The 21,978-nt window shown below is 29.9% G+C and overlaps 1 protein-coding gene across 2 annotated transcripts; it reads right to left on the reverse strand.

Moving 5' to 3' along the window:
- Window positions 1-9: 9 nt before the first annotated feature.
- Window positions 10-20,357, reverse strand: Dh31 (diuretic hormone class 2). 2 transcript variants are annotated; one of them, XM_072899268.1, is made up of 4 exons: window positions 20,218-20,357; window positions 4,516-4,607; window positions 3,577-3,681; window positions 10-2,974 (listed from the first exon to the last, which is right to left on the reverse strand). In XM_072899268.1, the coding sequence occupies exons 2-4, from the start codon at window positions 4,605-4,607 to the stop codon at window positions 2,845-2,847; spliced, it is 327 nt and encodes a 108-aa protein (XP_072755369.1). In that variant the 5' UTR covers window positions 20,218-20,357; the 3' UTR covers window positions 10-2,844. The 2 variants fall into 2 exon arrangements, with proteins under 2 accessions (XP_072755369.1, XP_072755368.1); XM_072899267.1 differs by having other exon boundaries at window positions 10-2,977.
- Between the last annotated feature and the right edge of the window lie 1,621 nt (window positions 20,358-21,978).

Here is a 21,978-nt window from a genome sequence, read left to right on the forward strand (position 1 = left end):
GTGCGTATGGCTGGGTTAAAGTAGGTAACTTTTATTTACGATCAGTTGTTACTAGAGGCTCAATAAATCTCTTTATAATACACAGAAATAACGCAGGTCGACTTCACGCGCTTCGTTCTGATGTCGGTGATAACCAAATGGGATTTCGCGATTAAGGGAACGAATCGCTTCGTCCGCAGATACATTTATCTCTAAAATACTAGACAATTTATCTATGAAACGAAATTCGCGTACTATTATCGGACATACGATTGTTAAGGATTTGGAGCAACAAGATTTTAAATCGCATGATTTCACAGATGACAGAATATCATTTATAATAACGTTATATGATTTCCTTCTAACTAAAACCATTTGTTAGTGAATATTATTTTACAGATTATATAACAACATATATTAATATTTCGTGAACTAAAAAGTAATTGAGCTAAACTTTGGTGTGATTATTGTAAGTGTATTTATATCGAACATATCGCATCTACAGCGTTATATTTTTAAGATAAACACATTTCTATGCATTGTCAATTCTGCCAAGAAATATGAGCTAAGAGAATCTCGCATGATATACAAGTGATTTAGCGAGTCGTTGCTCCAAGTCTTTTAATTATATCGCGTGTTATTATTGAGCGTGATTAACAGAATCATTATCGACGCTTACTGTGCGCTTTGGTTACCACCTGTTGACAAGAGTGCACAACACAAATGTCAAAGTGGGGATTACGTCGGTTTAAATCAAAATTAATCGAGTCGCGGATTAAACTTAACTCTATCACGTGTCTTTCATTAAATGTAAATGAACTGTTCCTAACATTTGCGATTGTAAAATCTGTTATTGATTAACAAATAATTAAAAAATATTTGCACCTCAGTTAAAGTATTATTATTTTTTTTTCAAAGTTAAGTAATTAATTATTAGATTAAAATGCAAAAGTCATAAATAACATTCATTTTCTATTAACATATATACTTCTGTAATATAATATTTTTTGTAATATAATACGCAAAAGATAATACGCTAGAACATTAAAGATAAATATTTTTGCCCCATTATATATTTTTAAAATTTGTGGATAAATTGGACATTTCTTGCGCATTTCTGCTCCTGATCTATACAGACTAAATCTAAGATAGTTTATAACACGAAAAAGGACGAGATTTTACTATTTCTACGTCGTATTTTTATACGATTTCGTTTTATGCGAGCGCGGTGCATCCAGTGCACATTACACGTTACATAGGCGTATCATAGATAGACGTTGGAGCTAGTAAAACAAAGTAACCTAAGTATAGTAGAGTTCTCAAATTGTTCCGCGCGACACGTCACGAGAGTCGTAAAAATCATAGAAAATAAAAAAAAAATAAGTTTATACGTTCAAAGTTTACCACGATATTCTTTATACAACTCTGACCATAAACTCTGAAATCGATGTTTTATCGACGAGGAATTTGCGCACCACGCGAAATATTTACTTGACGTTTTGTCGGCACAAACGAAATTTGAGAACGCTCGATCTAACAAACGCAACATCGATTACAATAGATTATTATAGTTTAATTACAACAATTCTTTTTTACAAGAGTTATTAGGATATTGGAAAAGAAAAAAGAGCGATAGGACGAAAAGGTTTAAGCGATCATACGATATGATATGAAAGTATAATGAAGCGAGCGTTCGAAGCGCGGGAGAAAAATTATTCCGCGCGCGTGAAGGATTAAGGGAAAAACTCTCTAGCGTAGTTTGTTCCATGAAACGTAGGACGAACTCGTCACAGTATACGATTTCAATTGCAGATAGTAATGACTAGGATAAATTCAGCCCGGAAGTGGAGCGTCATCGATTCGCGGACGCGCGACTCGGAGGAGCCTTACTGTTTGAATCAACAAAATACTACATCTATCCACTTAATTTATCTTACGTCACGGATAAGATTGCTAATATGTATACGGTTGACGTGTAACAAATAAATGTAGCGGAAAAAGAGAAAAATGCAATAATGATAAGAGGGGGTTTTGAATTTTTGCTCGTCATTTAAAAGGAAAAAAAATTTTTTAATCATCGAATCTCTATATTAATTTATAAAATTATCATAAAATCTTGATTAATTATTAATGCAAGAGCGCACAAGTTTGTGCGTAAATAATTAATTTTGAATTGATTTAAATGATATAGTTTGTAAAATTATTAAAAAATTATTTTTATTAATTAATTTTTAATCCAGGATAAGAGTATGTTTTGAATTTATATAAATAATCTTTTTGATACGCCAATTTGTGTGTCCATTATATAATTTGAAAAATATAGAGATACTATTCTTTTTAGTTCACATTAATCTTAGATAAAATCATCCTTGCCAAGCAATATTGTCGCATATTTATCTCTAAAAAAAAGATATGAACAAGGAGTAATTCGCGATTTAACAATGCAATAGATACGCCAGTGGTGCAACTAGATGAAAGAGTGTACAAAGTTTTAAGTGCAAAGGTTAAAGAGAGATGAAAAATTGATCAAAATTTGTCAACATCAATTGTTAATTTACTATTATCGTAGTTTTCGACTCATAACGAACTTATACTATTTACGCTCTAAAGAGACGGATACGCGTACATATTTATGCACATTCTATTAAGGTCTATTTAGGGAAAGAGCAATTAATAGAGTAATTAATAGAGAGAGAATTTAAGTGCATGCTCATTCAGTCACGCCACTGGCAACGGCGATTTCGAGATCGGCAACGGTTCAAGCTCGAGATAGAGACAAAGTGGAAGAGTCGAGTCAAAAGTGACATTATTACGGATAGTTGTTACGGATAGTAATCTCTCTGCATCAGCGATCGTGTCTGCGATCTACGCCTGTTCCGAGCGACGCCTTCGTCCAGGACCACCGGCGTAGTTCGCCGCCGCGAGTCCCATCAAGTGTTTCGCCGCTTGAGAACCGCTGAAGCCACGACTTAGACCCAGATCTAATCCTCGTTTGCTGCTGCGAACGTACGACTCGACATTTATTACCTTACTATTTGAATCGATCATCTTAGAAAGGACACTTCGAAATATATGTATGTATATGTTTACGCTCGAGAGATACAAAAGGCAAGCAGTAAAATTAATATAAATGTCACTTGATCCCCTGTTATTTTTCTTACATCAATGATGAAAAATCTTTTCCATATACAAATACATTTCGATCAAAAACACACGCGTACAATGAAAATACATTATCGATATTTTTTAAATAAAACCCTTTCTAAGATGAATGATTCATTTATAATTGATGGAATTAATATATTTATAGAAGACAAATGTAATGTAAAAGCTGCCAATATGACGCAAAACTATCAGCGAAAAACAATCTTCTATATTGATTTGAAGCATTTAAGCTTGATTAAGCTTCAAAATTTAATTTCAGATTCTCATTCACACATAAAATATTTCTTTAATAACTTTTTGCAAATTAGTAATCTAAGAATCATTAATAAAAGTAACAAATATATTCTATATATTTGTAAATATATATTCCATTAGACATATAAAATAGATTATGCATTTTAATATAAAAATCGTTGCAACACGCTATCTTACTTTTCCATTTCGGGGCGGTTCATGACGGTGCGACTTAGACGAGAGAGTATCTCTAGAAACTCGTCTCGGTCTATATCATCCTGTTGATCCCAGTAACTTTCATGGCTGCGTGCGTAAAATAGGATCGGTCGATTAACTTCGATTGGAAATCGCGTGCAACGACACAGGTGTTACACAATGTAAAAGGGTACGAAGAATGTAATTTAATAGACGCTTAAAACCAAAATGTTTTATATATTGTAAAAACGCCTCAGAAATGATAAATTAAACAATAATTGGAGACAGTTGACGAATATAATACAGGGACAGTTAATAGATACGCCTACACGATTTAAAATCATCTATCATGATTGTATTAATCTATAACGTCATTCGGCAAGTCACTTTTAGTTATCGGGATTTCTTTCTATAAGCTATGTGTCGTCAAACCGAACTGGGTTAAACTGTTGAAGCGGATTTCTATTCTTGTCCAATATATTCGTTTAATTGTAAATACGCGCTCGGAGCAATTGCGCGATTTGCATTTTTTGATATTCTATGAATATATTTAAAAATTATTTTTATGTATCGCAATCTTTTGCATAACCTGTTAGACCTGTTGTGTAGTTAAAAATTTTACTGTGAGCTGTACTGATTTTTTATTTTTTTTTTTTTTATTAATAACTAAATTAAATTCATTTTCTTGTATAATAGAAAATTTCTTTTTAAAAAGAATTTGAGAGAGAAAAGGAGGAAAATCTGTCGCGGACAAGTGCATAGATTTTGATGTATTTCTACATAGTTTCGTTTATCTTTACTTTGATAATATTTTGATAGTACTTAATGTAGTACTATCTATATACTCTCTCTCTCTCTCTCTCTCTCTCTCTCTCTCTCTCTCTCTCTCTCGAGTTTCCTCTTATCAATTAACTTTTTGTAAGAGAATGAGATTTACTTTACCTGTGCGGTATTGCATCGACTGTGAGACTCAAAACTGCGACGATCATCACAAATGCCAGTAGTGTGCACAAGACGGTCATCTTAGATTGCATCTAAAATTAATCATACACATTCTTATAGTTTTAATAATAATTAATTTTACAATTATAAAGATTGAATCACAATCTTATAATTAAAAGCTTGAACGATGGATAAATGGAATAATAGTAATACAAGTATTATGCAATTTTTTTGTAATCTAAGTATTTAGGACTATAGCTTTTTATACAATTATATATATATATATATATGAACATTCTTCATATTATTTAATTTAACATTAAATATATACGCTTTCCATATTAGTCTAATAGCACTCAAGCGTAGTAGCGTTAAATAAGATATAGATGTAAATATAGATCGATATACATATTTATATGTATTTCCTGTACAATAATTCCGTAATATGTTCATCGTCCTACTATTAGGCCACTATCTCTTGCATTGTTTAATGGAGAATTATGTGCCACGATTTCAACATATATATACTTCATCGTATATACGCTCGTGGATTAAAAGGTAGTAAACCTCGGGAGAGAAACGTCGTTCTTGATTATACGAGCAACTCGCTACCGTTTCACATACTCTAGCAACGGATTGAGTGCCAAATAGTCGTCTCGAAGTATTCATTCAGGGCAAGCATTTCGTCTTCACCGATTCTAATTTGACGCAGCGAAATTCTTAATCTCAAATAAATTTTCAATTTTAGTTTATACGAATACGCAACGGTAATTGTGAACATTGCATTGTATTTATGATGACTTGCAAATGAGTATAGAAAGTAAAACAACAATGTCTTGAAAAAAAAATGCGTCTAAAGCTTTTATTCAAAACAACTGCAGTTCCATTAACAGAATTCTAATTGTTTCCAAATATTCCATATGATGTTTTTATTATGAAATAGAAAGTTTAAATGCATTTTATCGACACACGTGTTTTATCAAACTGTTTTTTCAACCATTTCGAGATAGCTCGTTTTAAACATGTAACATATATGTATATTATAGTTTATATTCATCCTACAGTCATCAACTTCCTTAAACTATAAGAACTGTCATGAGAGAGACAGTGTGTACCTACAAGAAGTTGAATTAACATTCAATCATATGTTTTTTTCGAAAACAAAATTTCCAGATTTAAATTGCTTAAAATGTTCTAGCGCCGCTAAAAAATGCGGTTGAATAATAGCCCTTAATTATATTTTAATCGAATAACACGACTATTGTTGTCAAAACTATCGCTCATATCTTACCACAAAATCTTTCAAGACGCAGAAAGTTGGCCATTAGATAAAACGCTAAATAAGACGAAGGGGGTGAGATCGCGAGGTTGGCTGAAGGCGTGAAAGATGAAACAATGGCCTCTCCTATATATATAGAGAAAAGTTGGTGCATTCTCGGCTAACAAACTATTCAACTCGCAACCCACCAAGAACATCCTGCCGTCGTTTGACGACAGTAATGTACCAGGCAGAATCATTCTGCAGTCAAATAGAACGTTCAAGTAATACCGGTATTATAGCGACGGATTTAAAATCGTTGCATGGGGTCATAAATGGAACGACTTTTAGTTGTCTGTGAAATAATTTTTTATTACTTTACTAAAACAATATAAAATGGCAAAAAAGGTTAATATATCTTTCTTTGATTCTTTCGAAGCTATAAACAATCTTCAAATAGCTTTTTATACAATTTTGTGCAATTTATTCTATTCTATTATTATACAATTTTTCTAAATATACATATCTCTGGATAAAACAAAGTTTAAATATTATATGATATAGTTAAAATTTAGTATTTTCTCTTTTTATGTATTATTTTTATCAGGATTTTGTTTATTTTGTCCTTTTTTTGTTGATGTTCAATTACGATATAATCACAACTCGCTTTCAACAGTAGTACCTATAGTATGGATGGATAATTGGATCCACCGTTCGAAATAATTGATGGCCATGGACTGTTATTTCATATACGCGTATTTATTTTCATCCGTGAATGAGACGACACATTTATGTCTCTATATTATGGAATTTCTATTCCTTTTTGATCATATCAATCGAAATTATTATATTATACACATTATAATTAATGCAAGAATAGTTTCGCACCGTTTTACTATTTTATGCGAAATATTTGTTAAAATATTGATAAAGAAAAAATTCATATTTTTGTTAAATCTGTATTTTTTATAAATTGTGTTTTTACATTCGAGAAATTTTTGAAAGCATTGCTTTTGTTGAGATCTCTCTTTCTTTCTCTGTGCGCTATTGTAGATAAAATAAATCCATTTCAAATTATACAATATATTTCTTTGTTTATAGTATTTCTTTACGGATTCTTTGTATTTTTTTTTAACGAATCATTTTTATGCATTTGTTTCATAAAATAATGAAAATAAACAGAAAGTAAGAATTTATCCTATACAGGGTTAATGTTCCAAAAGAACATTTAAAACTCGCATTTAATTTACTCCAGTTGCCATTAATGCGAATTAGACGACTGCTGGCGCCGTCCTCACTTTACTCTATTCGAGAGAAATCGCAAGCTATAAATCTGCGTAATTTCGTCGAATTTATCGTCTCCGGCTTACTTAGGCGTAACCGCGCGCTGAGATGGGCGGGATAAATCAAATCATATTTAAAAAAAAAGCAAGGTGGCAACGTAAGGGCACGCTAAGTATAGCGCGCGCGGTTAATATCGTTAACGTCCGATAAAAATTTATTTCCCTAGAAAACACGTTCCCGATAATTGTTCCCGGTAGTGCCACGGTGAATCTAATAACGCGATAATCGAGTTTCAATCCGGAGACTGTAGTCGTATAATTGTGTCGATCTTTCAACCTTAAGATCTCGGCTGTTTTTCTTGTTTCCGTTCGCGCTAAAAAGCTTTTATTTTCTGTGGAATATACTATCTGCCAAAAAATATTTTCTTATCATCAAAATACGTATCGATCTTACGATGTTATAAAATTTGCAGAATATCTATATGTTCTTTGACCAACTTAAAATTAAACTCTTCTTAAAAGAAAATTGAAAATCTGACGTCATTTTCGCATTTCTCTATTTTCTTATTAATTTTTTCTTAAAACACAGATATAATAATATTATTTAAAATATTATTATTATATATGTATAAAAATGAAGGATGAGAAATCGATAGTCTTACTATGACATAAAAGATAAAAAATAATATTATCTCTGAAGTAAAAAAAAAAAAAAGAAATAAAGAAATAAAAGGAAGCAGTAATAAAAAAGAAATAACAGAAAAGAAAGAATTGCGTATATAATGTCGTACCTACACGATTAGCTGCTATACAATTATATTGCGATTCAATCATCTCATTTTTTAGTTTGTTATTTTATGCCAATTTAATTATTAAACATTTATTTTTATATGAAACATATCATGATAACGGAATTACATTCTATATAAATTATTTTTCTCATATTGTACTGATATTATCCCATCACTGTCCTTTCTAGATTGAGTCAATCATTCTGTCACGACTATTGGTTTTCGAACAATGTGATAGTAGACGCGATGATAGTTTGTCTTTTTATCATTTCATACATTGTGCGTGATATCGTGCGAATGATAGTTCTATAAAATTTATGCATCCAGGCTGATAAGAGCCACGCATGAGCAAATTCGAATGATCGCTGATCGCATATCGCGGACGCTACTCCGAGCGATATATACCTATATAGAATCGCGAGCGATATCGAACAATTTTAGCCGAACATATGCATGCCAAAGTGTTGCGTTAACTATTTTGAGATTCTTTATTGCGTGTGGGATTATTTTAATCATAAATCGAATAAGATTTACATTTCTATTCTGTTTCAAATATTTTACGTTCATACAAAAATGTTACAATTATATTTATCATATATGCAAGATCTATCGATTTTTTGTTATATTATTATTTAATTTTTGTTACATTTTATCGCAATAATTCAGTCTAGTTTAGGATTAATTTATGTAAAATGTCATGTCACACTAGTGATTCCGAAATGAAAACTTTCGCACCGATATGTATGTGTCAGTCGCGTCTTTTTCATATAAAATGTTTCTATAAAGCGCGATAAAGCGACAACTAATACAACCGAGCCCTTTCTGCAATACATTGTTTGCTGTTGCAACTTTACCGTCATTGTAGATGCATTTATATGCATTTCGTAGTTATCGCGATGGTGTGTCGCGTATGTACATAGTGCATATATTGTAGTCATTATACAAGAATACGTAAATAAAACGTAGATGCGATTTGCTAAACAATAGTGATACACTGTATCCGTCGTCGTTAGCGGACATGGACGGTTAATCTTGCGAAAATTGAGTTGTAAAAGCATATTACGCGAGTCAATATGATAAGGAAATTGCACTGTTTGATAACTTATGTCAATTTGAACTCATCTCTCGACATAAATATAGTCTTATACAGAATATTCTAAAATAATCTCTTCTTTTTAATTATGTAAAGCGATGTTATTCTATTATATGTATATAAAGTAATGTTATCATCTATAAAAATTCCATGTTTTATTTTATCTCTGCTAAAAACTTATAAACATATTTTATTCAATATTTAGTCAAATACAAGACTGGCTACGCAAACTCTCATTAAAGAATCTCTACTAAAACTTATAAACATATTTTATTCAATATTTAGTCAAGTACAATCTGGCTACGTAAACTTTTATTAAAGAAAAATAAATTAATATCGTTGAAAAATTTGTTTTAAGTAAATATATAATAATTCGTAAAATAATCTCCACAGATTATATACATATTACCAATATTACTGTAGACTATGTCTCCCTATCGAAAAATACATAAGTTTGAATCGATTTCTTGATCAAGCTCGTCATACAACTATGTTTCACATTCTCTTATATATATATATATATATATATATATATATATATATATATGCATTTTTTATCGAAAAGAGAATGAGAAACTTATGTTAGTTGCATGACGAGCTCAATCGACAAATCGATTCATGTATTTTCCGATTGGGAGACGTAATCTATAGTAATGTTGGCATATATTACACTTTTTTTCGATATTTATATTTTCTATCATAAAAATAATTATTATGTAGCAATATAAATGCAGATTAACTTAACAAACCAATTATTTGGTTCAACTGTTAAATTGTTAAATGATGGAATAACATCGCTTTATAAATATATAATGCTTGTATATATTGTTATTCATAAATATTATATAGAGAGCTGAATAAAGAAGGCAATAATAAAATAAATCTCACGTAAGTCATTGCACTTTCAAAAAATTCAAATTATCTATACAAATGCGCAAATTAAAGATCTAATAATTTTGTCTCAACGTTTGATAGTTGAGACACTCTTACACTTATATACACCCCTACATCCTTATGAATGTTTCTTCAAAGATAAATCTGACAGTAACATCTCATTCATTCTATGTTTGCAGAATAACAATAAACATACGGTGCGTTTTTAAGCTTAATTGTAATGATAAATCTTTCAATAATTTTAAAGCCAATATTTTTATAAAAAATATTTTTAAATATAATATATATTTTTAATTTAAATATAGTATATTTAGAGAAACATTTTGCATAAAACAATTCAAATCAATATTTTTATTAAAAAAGTCAAAAATTTTTAAAAATTCATCAAAGATTCTATCATTTAAAATATAAGCCAAAATTTTCGAACCCTCCGTACATGCACTATCGCACGATACATTATGTGACACATGTTGTTTCATTCATGTTGTTCGTATTGGGAAAATTGAATTCTTAACGCAAGAGTCGCAAATTATAAGAATAGATGCGAAACCAAGCATAAATGGTCCTTTGGGTTTCTCCAATAACGGTTTAGCGCGTTTTTATGAGCAAATCGATACAACTACGGTCAATACTACTACGTGAACGAGCAACGAGTGACGCTTTTATGGGAATATTTACCTGACTAGAGACGTAATTTCATGGGGCTAAAAAAAAAACGAGAGAAATGTTCTGTAACGTCTCAATATCATTTCGGCTGCGTTTATGGCTTATTGCGATTTTATGAGATCATTGTGGTTAATAAAGATTTGACTTTGGCATTTCCTTAATATTTCCAGTCTGTTCAGTCTCACAAAACAGATAATGACAGATGTAGAAAATAGAATTTACAGAGTTATCTGGATTTTCGGCAAAAGTTTGAACTTTTTAAAAATTTGTATCGCGTAATAACTTTGAGAATTTTGACAAAAAAATTAATATTTTAATGGCTTTTTAAAATTAACACTACTGGATTGTAGTTAAATCTCGTGGATTCGTTCCAAGATGTATGCGATTTGACACGTTTTGAACAATTACATTGTAAGCGATATAGACACATTATGTGATAACGACAATTTATTGCGGGGTTGCAATAGTACCGCGTCAATAATACTCGGCTATTCTGCCAACGTTATGCGTGTATTATGTAAATTTCCTAAATTTATCGCACTATGTACAAAACCAGTGTACAGTTAGTAACCACTGTTGTAAATTATAAATAAGCTTTTCTAAAAAGCATCATTTACATTAATAAAACATCTATACACTGGATAAAAGCTTTTCTCTTTGTATAATTTATACAGAGCGAAAATATCATATTTATCGTTCTTGCTCTTTTGTATGAAATAAAAATTTCCTGAGTCATGTTAAAAAAGAGGTCCATGATCTTGCAAGAAATTTTCATTCAAAAAATGTGTTTCGCATTCGGATGTAAATGTCCATTTCTGTTACTATATTTTCTATTCAAATTAACATTTATTTATTGTTAAAATACACGATAGAAGTGATATTTCCGTTTTTTATAATTGATAATTGATTATTTATTATAATGGGATTCATGTTACAACAACTTAGACTAGTTTAAATTCGATTAGAAGCACCAAAAATAGAATACGTTTCATTTCGAATAACAAGAGAAATAAAAAGAACATCATTTTCATTCATGCAAAATCGAAATGAAGTGCTACTCATTTTCTAGCCTTCGCTTAGAACATTAAGTACTTCATCTCGCTTTGAAAATTTGCTAAACTTTAATGGAAAAGTGAATGGGATAATCAAGTAGAATTGTAGATGTAATTAAAAGCTGAATTATATTTATCTTTTACGTCTTTCCGACGACATTTAGGATGACTTTAATCTGTGAGATTGAATTTTTACAAGGTACAATCCATTAGTGACGTGTGCTAATTTAACAACACGCATTACTTTACATCTAATTTCGATATAGTTTTATCATGAAAATACATTTCTAAACTTTACGATTCAAGATGTTTATTAATACAATTTAACCATGCGATATAACTTTCCGATCGAAATACAATTTCGTGACATTACATGAATCCCGAGAATGCTCAACGTCAAACTTCACTTAGACAAGTAAACTTAGGAACAATTGAAGATTCACTGCGCGTTCGACGACCAAGCAATGTTTTTCCTCTCGAGAAAATCGCAAATATTATTTCAAAAATTTTACGTAGTTTAGAGAGAGCTTCTTTTGACCTTCTCGCGTATGCGCATGTTATTTTCGATCTTTTACGCGATATTTACATTTCTCTATTCGAAAGAATATTATTCTGATAAGAGTTAAAATACGTGCGATACAAAGAATATTTATAAGAGAGAATAAAAATAAAATTTTTATCATTTACAAAAAATTGAACATTTTTTAAAAGTGTATTATTTTTTATATGTATATATAATACATATATATATATATATATATATATATATATATATTATATATAATAAAATATATGTTATTATATAAAAATATTTAACAGCATATGTGAGAGGAGATAAAATTCCTGGAAAGATTAAAGGGTTAAAGATGTCGGAGATACTTGCCAACACCGGGACCGTAATGCATTTCATGCACGCATGCAGAAGCGAAATTCTTTAACCCAGTGGAATTTCGTCAATCCTTCGTTTTGCTAGTATCGCGGATAAAACGCCTTTGTTTCGGAAAAGTCCTTTTTTTCGCTGCTCGTCATTGCTATCATTGTTATCATGGTTGTCTATCCGCGGTTTTAGTCGCTTTGAGAATTTTGCGCGGTGTGAATGAGTATGTGTGCCTTCTGCGCAATACGTGACTATAAAATTTCATCACACGTAAATTCAAAAAAAATCATATCAAAGCAAAGCACACTTTTTTTCAGATATTTCTCAACATTTTCGAAGCATATAGTCGTGAAATTTATTTAAATGAAAAAACTGGACTTTTGTTTTTCTGCGAATAAAATAATTATCATATTTAATTTTAATGTAACATTATAGAATTCTTTATAATATTAAAAATTATAATATTATAATATTATAAATTCAATGCCTATAATTAGACGTATAAAATAATATCATGTCAAATAATCAATATACGAATAAGACGCATGGACGAAATGAACTCATGTACATGACTTGATAGAACTCTCACTCATCACTATGTCCTTCTCGTATATCGAAATGATGTATCGTTTTCTTGACATTAATATATTAGCCACTTATACATATATAACACTTGATCGAAATTCACATGGAAAAAAATGTTGTGCGCAAATTAAATTAATTTATCATAAAGCTTCAGCCAATAAAACTTGGACAGCTGATTAAATTGACAGCAAATTAAACAATTACATTCTATAGTGACACCGACTTTAACATCGAAGTATAAAAACTATACTATTTTAATTAAAATTTCCATTATCGACTCAACTGCAAAATGAAAATTATAGCCAAAATAATAATTATTATTGTAACAATAATTATTACAATTTTAGTGATTTATAATTATAATTATTATTGATTAATTAACGTAATTATTAACGGATATTATTATTACGTAAGTTTAAAATAATCAGTGATTATTAAATTATAAATTGTTAATCAAAAAATGATTACAATTTTAATTTATGATTGCTTAAAATATAAATTAGCGGCATTTTAACAAAATACTGAAGATTTATTTTATAAAATCTATATTTAATAATTAAATATAAATAACTTAAATTATTCCCGCATATAGAATAAATTTTACTTTGACCGGAAAGTGATAACTCTATTACGTCACAATAAAGCTTGTAAAGAAAATTACCATTCTCTCTGTAATCTTGCGGTAATCTAACTTTAAGTACTCAAGGGACCTGACAGACTTTATACACGGTGTGTCACTTTATACACAGCTGTTATGCACGTAAAGCCGAAACACATAAACCGCGAAAGATACGCAATATTTTACGAGTTTTACAACAAAATTACGAGCTTAAATCAGATTAGCTTTGTCGTACTTGTTAAATGTTGTACTAATGATTTTTAAGTATTTCTGATATTAATTGAGCTGAACCAGCATAAATTTGAAAAAAATATATAAATGACGCGCATTTACAGACACTAATAAGAAACACATTTATATTTTAAATATATCTTGTGGCTATTATATATTGTATATTTCAATTATTTAATAAAATATATATATTTGCAATACATTGCACGCAAATAATGAATAGTTACAGAATAGTTATAGAATGAAAACTTACGTAAAATATTATCGCGTGTGATACCGGTAACTTATAAATATTTTCTACATGCTTATTGGGTTTTTACATTAGATTTTAACTCTCATAATTAATTAAATTTGAATTAAATGTTAGTGCGTGTCATAACAAAATACACTTTTCAAATATTTAATCTTAGTTTGTAGTTAATTTTTTTTTGCTTGTTAATGATAATTGTAATGATAATTACGCACAATTTCAAACATTTCCATAATTATTAGATGTAAGATTACCATTTTATTAAATCCATAAATATAACCATAATTATATTTGAAGATTGTTATATGTTTGTTATATGGAAGTTAGCTTTTATATTTCAACACAACGATCTCATTCAAAGATAATTAGATAAGTTTGTATTTTACATTTAGGAGTATATGTTCAACATTAAAATTAAATCTCACTTTTACATTTTGATAAATCGTTTCCATTCTGTCAATTTAATTAATTGATGAGTATTGAGTTTCTATTGTTTCACTTTGCAAAAGAGAAATGTTAATAATACAATTAAAGCAATTGATTTCTTTCTCCATTGGAATGCGATCTCTACATATCGAGATCTATTTATCTTAAAAAAAATGTAATATACAAGTATTAAATCTTATATATATATATATATATATATATATATATATTCTCATAGAAACACATCCCGGTTGTGGGCCTATTTTCCTCCGGTTGCATCATTTTTCATGGTATACGCGTTGGCTTTTACTACTTCGACCTTTATTAAGAGGCTGCCCGTATCTTTTCGATCAAGAAGACAAACCGGCCTCTGTGTTTACTTTATGGTAACAATATCTCGATAGTGTTTTTCTTAGACGAAAACGACATTTCGGCAATTTCGATTCTCATGTTCATCTCGCTTCGAGAAAATTTCTGTTCCATTTCTATCCTCGTGTTATGTCAATGTTATACAGGATATCCATTTTACGGACGACAACCTTCTTTTACTTTCTAAACAGATGGGAAAAAGGGGGTTCTGTGCTTGAATACAAATTTTTCCATTAACTTCAAATTTAAAATTTTTAAATTAATCGCAAAGATATGAAAAGATTATGAGGATGGATCGGCATTTAATCAAACTTCTCCAAACCAAACAAAAATCTCTAAAGTAAAAAAATGGTAAATGAAACGGGTTGAACTCAGACATCTCCTATAAACAGCAGGCACAACGGTCACCGATTAAATCGGTTATGCACGCTTTTACACGGATGCTTATGATGCCATTCGCGCTTTTATTAAAAACTACTGCTTTTCAGTCCGTGAAATTTCTATGGCTATCGCAATAAGAGGAGGCTGGTGAGTTTACCTATAAATCAATGATATTCCGTGCCACACGATTCACGTTCAAAAGCTTAGCTTTCGCGAGAATTTTTGTTACGGTAAAACAAACTTATATCTATGCTTTTGATTGAAATATAATTAAAAAGATCGATCTAAAAATACTGTAAATTCGAAGAATAGAGTTGCTCAGAATACGATAAGAAAAACTTGCGCTTCTTTTTCATAAATTTAATTATTATGGCGCGAGCTTATGCATATATGTCACAATAATATATACATATATCTCCAAACTTTCAGAAATTATTTTTATTGTTATTATTATATTGTCTAATAAGTTAATGGTTACCTAACCATTTTGTTTTATCGTAATTGATTTATTTTATTGCAACTATTTTTTTTATTAAACAGAATAAAACACAATTTTATTTTTTTTCTTGCTGTTAAAAATCAAATAAAATTGCTATCAATTTCTTTCAACTTCAAAAAACTCATAAACTTTTAATCAAAATCACAATTGATATATATATATATCCCCGCAAGCCTTTCAATCGATTATATGTATACCATTGACAATATATTTTCCTAAAGTTTCACGTGTATAATATAATATGTCCCATATTATCGAAAAGCATGACACAGAAAATTAAATTAACACATTTTGTAAATCAATGATACTTTCCTCTCGTTATTTTATACGCATGGACGCCTTTAAAACTGCGTATGTAAATTTTGAAATGAAACATGTATATCCTTTGTACGTGTACATGTGTATATAAACACTGGCTCGAGCGAAGGTAAATACTTTAAACGATTTACCGCGGTGGGAAATATATCACGTTTGCAGACAAGATATATCTTCTCATGGATTTCATTTCGTTAAACGTGAAAGTTAAACCGCGTTCCTGTTAGAACTCGCTACCATCAAGAGTCCATTCATACAAAATTCACAGACGTACCGTTGCAAAATAACATTATTTGTTGCGTCTCACCGATGTTGGGTGAGCAGAGTGTAATTTGCTTCTCGCCAGTTTATACAAATTATTCCAAAAAAGCACCATCTTGTTTAAACATAGGAATAGAAATAATATACTAATACAAAATCATATATCATATTCTTGTATAGTCCACTGATTATAATCATATTTAGCTATTATCTTAAAAAGTGTAGCTTTTTTTATTTTATTTATCTCTTAACGTTTATTTTTAAAATTCTTTCTTTTTTTATTATTATATTTTTTATTACTCGTTGTTAAACTTTTCCAGCAAAAATTCTAAAAAATTTTCTATTTTTAATAAACCTTCTCTATAAATAATAATTTTTAAATAATATAAGTGCGAGAGAAAGAGAGAGAAAGAAATTTTATTAGTAAAATTTAGAGCGAGGGAATTTTTATTTAGTAAAATTTTATTCTCTGTTTTTTTTCTTTGATCTTTCAAGATTCCCAATTATATTAAAATAAATGTGACATTATATTATTATTAATATTGCAAGAGTTATTAAAATAAAGGGACATTTGCTGAAAGATATTTTATTTTGTAGGAAGTAGTAATTAATTGCAACCTGCTTTTCACTCCTTGCTTAGTTAAATGTCAGCAAAAGCCGCGCAGACAACACTGCTTTTTACTGTTAATTCCGGAGCCAATTCTTTAACTCAACATTTTTCTGCCGGCGCGGCGCCGTTGACCACTATCGTGAATCGTTTCGTAAATACAACGAAACTTGTAACCTCTATCTAAAGTCAATCGTATAATATTTACTCACATTTCCGTGCACGAACCATAATGCGTAAATATTTGATTATCAATTATAACAGTTACCGCAGTAAAATTCAATCATTCTCATTTCATTTTCCTTATAGTAAAATCCGTGCTTTTTTCAATTTTAAAATTTCTCTTGTTATCCTAGAATTTAATTAATGCTTCATGACGCACACAGATTTACTTATATGTAGAATTTTAAAATTCACAAAAAGCACAAGAATTTGAATTTGTTAAACATTAATTATCAAGTAAACGTCTTCTTGTCGAGAATTAATTGATGTAATCAAATTGTATGATATTACAAGCACTGTAGATAGTAATTGTTATGTAAAATCTCAAAGTACACAGATAAAAAGATAACGCTTTCAATCATAATTATTTAATTGTTCATAATTAATATATATAATATATTTTACATTTAAAAATGTTATAAAAATTTATCCAATAGTTATAGGAAATTATTATATATTTCTAGAAAAAGCTCGTAGAAAATTCAGCTTTTTCTCATATAATGAATAAATTTATACATATATGAATGCAGAGGTATAAAACGCATTACTGGTTAATTCCAGAGTTACATTCCGGATATCAAGTTTTCAGAAAACAAAATGGCACAACATTTCTTTTCTGTTCTTTCATACTACCAATGAAGCGACTTTTTAATTGGTAGAAAGATCGTTAATTCGCTTTTCGTGATACCATACACAGTTATAAAAAGTTTTAGTTGAAAATACGTAAAGCTCTGCGTGCCAATAAGTTTTTTACTATTTATATAGGAAATACTGTTTTTAGTGTTTAAACGAATTCGTCTAAACTCTATAAAATTGAATTACTGTCTTGCAAACTACTTGTGTTTTCTGAGCGGTTTTTTAAACATAATATATAATTCATCAAAGAATAAAAATTATTTATTAAGAAGCTCACTAACTATTCTACTTTTGAAGCAATTTAGACAAATAATCAGCTTAAACAAGCAATTGATTGGTTGATTAATCAGTCTTATTAATCGATCTATGGTAATTGAAGGGGAAATTACGAGGATACGTGCATCGCGGAATAATTCTACTGCGTGTTTGCTCGCGTCCGGGCTGTAATTAGATATTAATTGACTGCAAATTATCATAATGCGACCGCGATGCGGTTCCAACGCTTTCATGTTTTGTGTCCAAATAGGCGTCGGTTGTTCTTTTCGTGCACCAACAATAGCGTTGCAGAATCACGATTGGTTATTGCGGTATATGCGCTTCATTAGGTGCTTTACCTGCCAACAATTAATCCTTTTACTGCTACAATGCTATTGCATGCCCTTTCAACCACGATCACGCTATGCTGCGAGCGCGACTGAATGTTGGTGACAATAGGTATTTTGCTGCGAAAACGCGCAACAATGTCATGCAAGAATTTTATAGCTTAATTATAGGGTGTCTCGATATAATCAATTTCAGTTTTAACAAGATTTTTTTATGTGAACTTGGAATCACTTTTTTTTCTTTCGAGAAAAATCATAATCTTGTATAAATATTTTCATTCGAGTTTTTCACATTAAATGGCAATAAAATCTTTCTCTTCTTTATAATAAAAGTTCGTATTATATATCTCTGGAAGAGAGAAAAGATAACTTGTGATTTTTAAATAACTAATTTTTTTATTTAATTTTATTATATTAATAATATAGATTGTGAAAAATTTTTATTAGATAGATTATCTATTATTTGATTAAAATAAAATCTTTTTTTTTCTATACGATCTCATTTCACTTTTCCGACCACTACCCGAAGGTATGTAGGCTTTTACAAGCAAGGGAAACTTTTCATGTCTCGATGGATTTACGAGGCCGTTTTTATCAAACTTCGTGGAAATTCTATAATATGCTCACGGCTTAATAACTTAAATAATTCTTTTGCGTCACTTTTACACAATATATGCTTTTGTCTTTTGTTTTATTATTATAAAACAAAATAATTTTACTCTCGCAATTTTCGCGTATCGTGCAACAATGTAAATGTAAATTTTTTTTTCTATATTTGAAAAATATATTTTAATCTGTCGTTGTTTAAAGAGTTCTTGTCGCTATTAAAAGAAACCAAATATATTTTTTTACAAATAAGTTAAAAAAATAGTGTGTAAACGTGTTTGTAAATGACTGATATTTTTTCAATAATTTTATAAAAATAAAATAACCTCTATAATAATAATTTATATTATGTTAGATAAAATATTCTGTAAAAAATTTCAATAAAACTTTATTTTTACTGAATTTTTTTTAGAATATTAAATTAGAATATTAATTTTTTCTCGCCTCAATATCGAATAAAGTTAGTAGTATCAGCTTTAATATAACAATAATTATATAACTTATATTAGGAAACGACCAGGATTTCAAGTTATTTGTCATAAATTTTACTGTGTGATAAACTGCAAGAAACTACTGTATGAGATATCGTAGGGTTTTACTACTTGAAGACACAGTGCCAAAAGTTTCTATTGGATAATCACAAATGCAAACTTTACTTATCTAACTGTTGACAAGGTAAATCACGGGAGTACATGCAACTTATTATCCGCTTCATATGAAAGATTACTACTACCAACGATATATTGCTACAGCAGAATTACCTTCAAATCTTTAAACAAACAATTATTCCATTAACTAAATCTTTATTAAAACAATATGCACTTAAAATTAAACAAAGAAAAAATAAAATAGTCTGTTATCCATTTATCAAAGTATAATATATAATATTCGTAAAATAAGGTATATTTTAAAGTTTTATGTACATATATATATATATATATATACATATTTTTTTTAATTCGTTAAAAAGATAAAATCATTTATTACCAATCATTTTTAATCATTTATAACAGAAAAATTCCTGATCTTAACATTTAAAAAAAATATTATTCTACTAACTTTTAGTAAAAAATCTATATACAATAAAAATGCTAATAATACTTGTAAAACGTTTCTGTTGAAATGTCAGGAAGATTTTCTCATGTGAAAGATAAATGTATTTAGAAAATGAATGTGTACCTTGACTCTGATAAAAGCCGGGGTGCTGACAGAAGCGGGTCTACCAAGGAGTCTCTGCGGGGATGATAGTCTGTCGTCCAGCGACGGTGGATACGGCTCTGCGAAGGCAAACCGTCCGCAGCGCGTTTATATAAGCCCCGCGCGACTTTGCGACTCTCGCACCCTCCGTGCACGTCCCCACCCCCGAGACCGGTTCCCACCCCTGTCGCCGATCCGCCACCGAAGCATTCTCGTCCAATCACACGTACCCGTATACTTCGGTCACGGTGTTCTTCCTGCGTTGTTCTCCGTGAGTGCTCACCAATTTCGAGTTATGTACGAACTCGAATCTCGCATCTCGATTATCGACGACGAATCGCTTTCTAAGTATAGATGTATTCCACAGGTGCTTGCCCCTTCCTGAAGACTTCCGAAAACTTCCTGAAGATTCATCCCCTTGATAAATTATTGGCGCAGACACTTTTTGTTGAGAAAACGCTGACAGATTGCTAAATGGACTGTGCGATAAAAACGCGATCAATATTTTTTTTTACACAACACTACGTACGTTAAACTGAAAGTTGTACGTGACTTTCCGGTTAAGAAAGAAAAAGCACGTTATATAATAACGGCAGTATAATTTATTATTACGCTCTAAAGAGAGTTCTTATTTCTTCAATTTAGGAGATAAATATATTTGTCCAATGCAAATAATATTTTTGCGTTTATGTAATCTCAATACCAGTGTCTATAGTGAGTTATCCTATCGCGAAATACAATCCAAAATACATTACGATAGTGCGAAGTGAATAAAGTCTTGTTTTATCTACGAGAGAGGGAGAGAGACAGAAATAATTATGATTTCGAATTTCAATCATTATCTTCAAATATCTCTGATATTAATTGTTAAAAGGTACTTTAGAAACAAGATACTAGAAATACACACCAACCGAAATGCAAATTGCGTGCTATTTTTCTCTCTATATAATCCGTTCTGTTTCGTATCTGTTTTCGCATCGATATAGGCCTCGGCTAGTCTACGTAACTGTCTTATGCATATAATTTACTTGTTGTACCGTGTATGAAGGTATTTGATACGTTGAAGATAATAGAACATAACGCATCATGTATTAGCTTAACGAAATATACATATAACAAAATGTACCTAATTCTCACCTGTTTAAAGAAATATACCGTTTCGAGAAATACCCAGGCGAATAGTGATAATAAAATTAGGCGAATCATTAGGCAAACATTTTGCAAAGGGATAGAAAATGAAAAAAAAAAGATGAAAGCGAGTGAAGAAAAATTCGAATCACTAATCCTTACAAGTCACGTTCGGATCATCAATTTTCGATATAAAGCTCAATTTTCATGTCTCATTGATATTGTAACGTTCGAATCGACAACTTACTAATATTCGCTTTATATATTCTAAATGATATATGTAGAGTATATAATAAATAATTTCATAAAAGTTCATAATTTAATAAACATTGTTTGCGAGATAAAATTATTACAATAATTACAATAATTCAATTAAATTATTACAATAATCTGTAATAATTTATCAATGACAAATATAGTTTTTTGATTACGGATCTTTTTTCGTAAATAGCATGATCACAACAATACATGTATTAAATTTCCTTATCTCCGCCATAATCCATCTAAATCCACAAAGAAAGCTCTATAAAAATATAAATATATTAAGCATCAATAAACATCAATAAGCAATTTGCGATTGTCGTCGTCAATTGTCATCGCTGTTTACAGAGCAAG

The sequence above is a fragment of the Anoplolepis gracilipes genome, chromosome 9 (assembly GCF_047496725.1).
Source record: "Anoplolepis gracilipes chromosome 9, ASM4749672v1, whole genome shotgun sequence".
NCBI classification, from domain to species: domain Eukaryota; kingdom Metazoa; phylum Arthropoda; class Insecta; order Hymenoptera; family Formicidae; genus Anoplolepis; species Anoplolepis gracilipes.

Bases quoted from the DNA above. Each gene is read 5' to 3' on its own strand.
- Dh31 (XM_072899267.1), bottom strand. From the start codon at position 4,607: ATGCAATCTAAGATGACCGTCTTGTGCACACTACTGGCATTTGTGATG. The intron at 3,682-4,515 runs GTAAAGTAAATC...TTACGCACGCAG, and splicing joins GTCGATGCAATACCGCACAG to CCATGAAAGTTACTGGGATC. The intron at 2,978-3,576 runs GTAAGATAGCGT...GTACGTTCGCAG, and splicing joins AACCGCCCCGAAATGGAAAA to CAGCAAACGAGGATTAGATC.